Source organism: Corvus brachyrhynchos, unplaced genomic scaffold (genome assembly GCF_000691975.1).
Source record: "Corvus brachyrhynchos isolate BGI_N302 unplaced genomic scaffold, ASM69197v1 scaffold30, whole genome shotgun sequence".
NCBI classification, from domain to species: Eukaryota; Metazoa; Chordata; class Aves; order Passeriformes; family Corvidae; genus Corvus; species Corvus brachyrhynchos.
The window spans coordinates 1,365,813-1,370,062 of NW_008235742.1; the positions used below are offsets into that span (position 1 = coordinate 1,365,813).

Genomic DNA, 4,250 nt, shown 5'->3' on the forward strand with positions numbered 1-4,250 from the left:
CGCTGGCTGCTCCCGTCGCCGGGACTGCTCGTAGAGCGCAAAGAGGTTGGGGCTCTGGGACAGCCCCAGGCGTGACACAAGCTCCTGGGCCACCTGGGCGAGACAAAGGCAACCGATGGTGACCACGTGTCCCTGGCCACGGCACTCAGGGCTGCAAAGGGACACAGACAGGTCATGGTGGGCAAAGGCAGACAGCCCCTGGCCCCTCTCCACCATGGCTCAGCTAGGAGAGACCCTGCTCAGCTGCTGTGGCACACTGCCCACCCAGCCCTCAGCGCCAAAATGTCCCCAGCCCCCTGCCTGGCACAGCTGTAACCCCTCACCTCCTCGGCTGTGGTGTGGGAACTGATGGCCACACTGCAGGCGGGCGCCCCAGGGCAGTGCACTGTGCAGATCATCTCTTGCCGCTGCATCAGCACCAGGATCTCCTCCAGAGAGGGCACGCACTCCCTCCCCTTCGTCTTTCCCAGCGCCTCCCGGATGAAGCAGGCGTACTTGGCCATCTCCGAGGCAGGGAAACGGTTCTCTGTCCTGCAAGAAATGCCAGGAGGGTGAGGGTGGCACTGATCTGAGAGGCACCAGGCACCTGGCGAGCTCCCTGATGGCAGCTGGCACCCTGGCACTCACCTGTCCAGGTGGAAGCGCAGGAAGCGCAGGACAGGCGGGGAGGGCAGGAAGGTGCAGCTCATGCAGGTGAGGAGCTGCCAGTAGTGCAGGTCGCCCTGCCCGCCCGGCGCCGGCGGCTCCGTAGTCTGCTTCACCAGCTGGCAGTAGATCTCATCCACCAGCGGCGGCAGGTCCAGGCAGGGCTGCAGGACACCCTGCATCAGCGGCACTGGGTCCCGCTCTGACTCCAGCTGCTGCAGTGAGTTGAAGAGCTTCACAGCCTCGTCGCGCAGCGTGGTGTAGCTGCGGGGGCCAGGGGCTGTGGGATGGGATGAGGGTTAACAGCCCCGTGGTCCTCCCCAGGCCCCCCAGCCAGCAGCTGGGCACTGTCCTCACACCCAGAGCCAGCCAGGCCCCAGTCCAGTGCCTGCCTGCCCCGCAGAGCAGCCAGCCCAGCCATCGGTGCCACCAGCCTGGAGTGTAGGACCCAGCTCCGTGCCCCCCACCGCCCCTCACCGCTTTGGTCCAGGCTGCCATAGGGGAAGGGCAGCAGGGGAGCGTAGAGGGGGCCACTGGTGTAGCGCAGGATGGGGTTGCAGCAATAGATCTGCTTCAGAACCTCAGGGCTGTCTCTGTGCTCCTGTGGGGGCAAAGCAATGGCAGCAGCTGCAGAGGGTTCACCTGGCTGAGTGCCTGGCACAGACCCCCACCGCCACCCTGGGGCATGCAAGGCCCCAAACATTCATCCCAGTGCTGCCTACGGCTGCAGCCATGGGGAGCCCGGTGCCATGGGCTCACCTCCACATCACGAATGAGCAGCTGGGTGGGCGTTTGGACAGGCGCTTTGCTGTCAATGACCTTCTGCACGGCGCACACCCAGCGCACAGCCTCGTTCAGGTGCTCCGTGTACAGGCGGTAGCAATGCTTCCTGCCAAACACCGTCACACTCCAGTAGCCTGCGAGGGACAGACTCACTCACCCCCTGTCCACCAGCATCCCAGCCAGGCCAGCTCAGCGCCCCAGGGCTCAGCACAGCCTCTCCTCTGGGCGAAAGGGGCCCTAAGGGCTGGGAGGGTAACACAGGGCACAAGGGGCTGGGAAGATGTGGCCCAGCCAAGGGGAGTGGGCACCTCACCAGTCTCCTTGTAGAGCTGCTTGTCCGGCCAGAGCACAGAGCAGAGGCTGGTGAGCACAAGGGAGCCCAGCCTCCTGGCCCCCTTCTCGTTGCTGCTGTAGTAGTCCAGGGAGTCAGGTGTTAGCACAAACCAGTACTTCCGAGGACGGATCCAGGGGGTCTTCATGCAGCCCCGCATCTCCCGCTGCAGCCAGCCTGGAAAGGGGAACCCTCAGCCCCACTGACGGCACCACCCGCCCCACGGGCTTCTCGGCACAGGGAAGGGTCTGTGCAGGTCTGACCGTCCCTCTGGGATGGGATCAGCCACAGCTGGGGCACAATCCCACCTTTCACAAGAGCATCAGGGTCATCCTCCACTGGCCCTGGGCCCTTCTCCACGATGAGGCTGCGCATCTCCTCCGCAACAAGCAGGGACCTGAGGACAACACGGGGCTGAGCTCAGCTGCCCGTGGGTGTCTCCCACAGCCCCTGAGCAGGGAGCTGGCCTCGGGGCTGGGGTGAGCTAGGTCCCAAGGGGCTCTGGGCACCCCACAGCCCTGCGGTGGGAACACGGCAGAGTCACTGGGTGCAAATGACCCCGGCTAAAAATAAGCTGTTTGCAGTCTTGGCCCTGCCAAGGAATTCGGAAAATGAACAACCAGGAAGGAATGTTGGCAGCAGCGTCAGTACTGCGAGTACAGGGAGCGAGCAGGCCCCCGTGCCCCAGCACCCTGTCTTCCTCAGCACTGACCGCTGCAGGGCACAGCCTCTGCTGATGGACACAGCCTGGCAGAACCTCCTGGTACAGGAGGAGTCATGCACAGCCCCATCAGCTAAGCCTGCAGCAGTCAAGCTATCTGGCATGGCAGAGGGATGGAGACATGCCTGAGGATGCGCCAGGCATGGGGACAAGCAGAGCAGTCCCGGCTCTGCCACTCCCTGCTCTACCCGACAGAGCAGCACAGCCTGGTGCTAGCTCTGTGTGCAGGACAGTTCGGCACATGCCAGCACCAGGGCAACCTCCCACAACATGCCAGTCCCCAGCTCCTACAGCACCACACAAGGGACACAACACAAACCGGAGGCAGCAGATCACTCACCGCTCTGAGCCGCTGCTGCTGCGGGTGGGCTGGCTCAGGCTCACCTCCAGGGATCCCTGGGGAGGAAGGAGACATCTCAGCCCCACGATCATTAGCTGGCACCCTCGCCATCACCCCATTACTGTATGCCTCCTCGTCAACCCAGCTCTGGGCCCAGAGAGACAGGCTCCCATCCTGCTGCCATGGGGCAGAAGAGCCCTGGCACCCGCAAGGCCACGGCAGGAGCCAGGGCTGCAGCTGGGGCACCCCGGGGGCGGGGGCAGCCGGCGGGAGTGCTGGCCATGTGTCCTCAGCTGACCCGGCTGGCTGAATACCGTGCAGAATTGCACAAGGTCAGTGCTGAGTAATACGCTTACGGCACAAAGTCCCATTGTAATGGGGCCGCTGACTTCCTGCCCGCGGCGGTGGGACGCAGCACTGGGAAGTCCCTGGCCCTGCAGTAGGACAGGGTCAGTTCCTCCTCACGCAGCACAACTTGACATGGACAGTGCTGCTCACGTGATAACCCTGGCACACATGCTGGGACACGAGGCAGAGCCCAGGCACAGGCAGGCACCGGGTCGGGCAGGGCGCCCAGCAGAGTGGGGTGCGGGGACATGGAAGCACCGGCAATGCTGTCCTGGGAGATGCACGGCAGCTCCTGCCAGCTGCAGCCCAACAGGGCAGCCAGAGGCATGACAGGCCAGAGCACGCAACGCCAAGAAAAAGAGACAGATGCTAAAAATAGTGACAGGGAGGGGGGAGCCGCTGCAGGTATGGTTGTGCTGTGGGGCAGGGCCGGGCACCACTGACCTGTGGCATTAAGGGCACCTGTCACATAGTGCTGGTACCCGTGCACAGGGCCAGCACCTCCAGACACTGTCCCACTGCCGAGACTGGGGAGGGCCTCACATGCTCGTCAGGGCTGCAGGCATGGAGGCAGTGCCCAGTTTCTCATGGGCAGTCCAGAGGAGGCAGTGGTGGCAGCCAGCTCCTTCTCAGGGATATAAATAAACAGAAGAGGAGCTGTGGTGGCAGGGCCAGGGTAGCTGCTCCCATGTTCCCACGAAGGGGTAGTCGACGCTGTGGGTTTCCAAGGACCCCCCTGGCCACAGCAAAAGGCTCTCAGGGGAGCTGGCGTCACCAGCCGCCCACGCCAGCCCGGAGCCAGTGTGGCCCACGGGATGCGGGAAGCCCAAAGACGGTTCCTGACATAATTGTGCCCTTGGCACTGCCACCAGTTCCCAGAGGGCCCAGCTCCAGCCCTGTCACTGTCCCCACTTCCCACCGTCCCAGGGGGCTGGCACTGCTGGGAAAGGGGACCTGATGCTACGGGATTGACAGCATAGGGGGCTCAGGTTGCCTCCAGCCCTGTGCTGCCAGGGCCGTGCTGCAGCCCCCACAGTGGGCAGGGGAGAAGGGCCACAGCAAGCGGGACCAGGCTGGCAGCA

The 4,250-nt window shown here is 64.2% G+C and overlaps 1 protein-coding gene across 1 annotated transcript in view; it reads right to left on the bottom strand.

Annotated features, from left to right (window-relative positions):
- Window positions 1–3,518, bottom strand: part of PLEKHH3 (pleckstrin homology, MyTH4 and FERM domain containing H3) — a 5,416-nt gene extending 1,898 nt beyond the window's left edge. Inside the window, exons 1-8 of the mRNA XM_017746964.1 lie at window positions 2,821–3,518; window positions 2,068–2,156; window positions 1,742–1,936; window positions 1,405–1,562; window positions 1,123–1,246; window positions 628–925; window positions 324–531; window positions 4–93 (exon numbers count right to left, since the gene is read on the bottom strand). Of these exons, the coding sequence (XP_017602453.1) occupies window positions 4–93; window positions 324–531; window positions 628–925; window positions 1,123–1,246; window positions 1,405–1,562; window positions 1,742–1,936; window positions 2,068–2,156; window positions 2,821–2,912 (1,254 nt within the window). The 5' untranslated portion in view covers window positions 2,913–3,518. The remainder of the gene's footprint in view (window positions 1–3; window positions 94–323; window positions 532–627; window positions 926–1,122; window positions 1,247–1,404; window positions 1,563–1,741; window positions 1,937–2,067; window positions 2,157–2,820) is intronic.
- Between the last annotated feature and the right edge of the window lie 732 nt (window positions 3,519–4,250).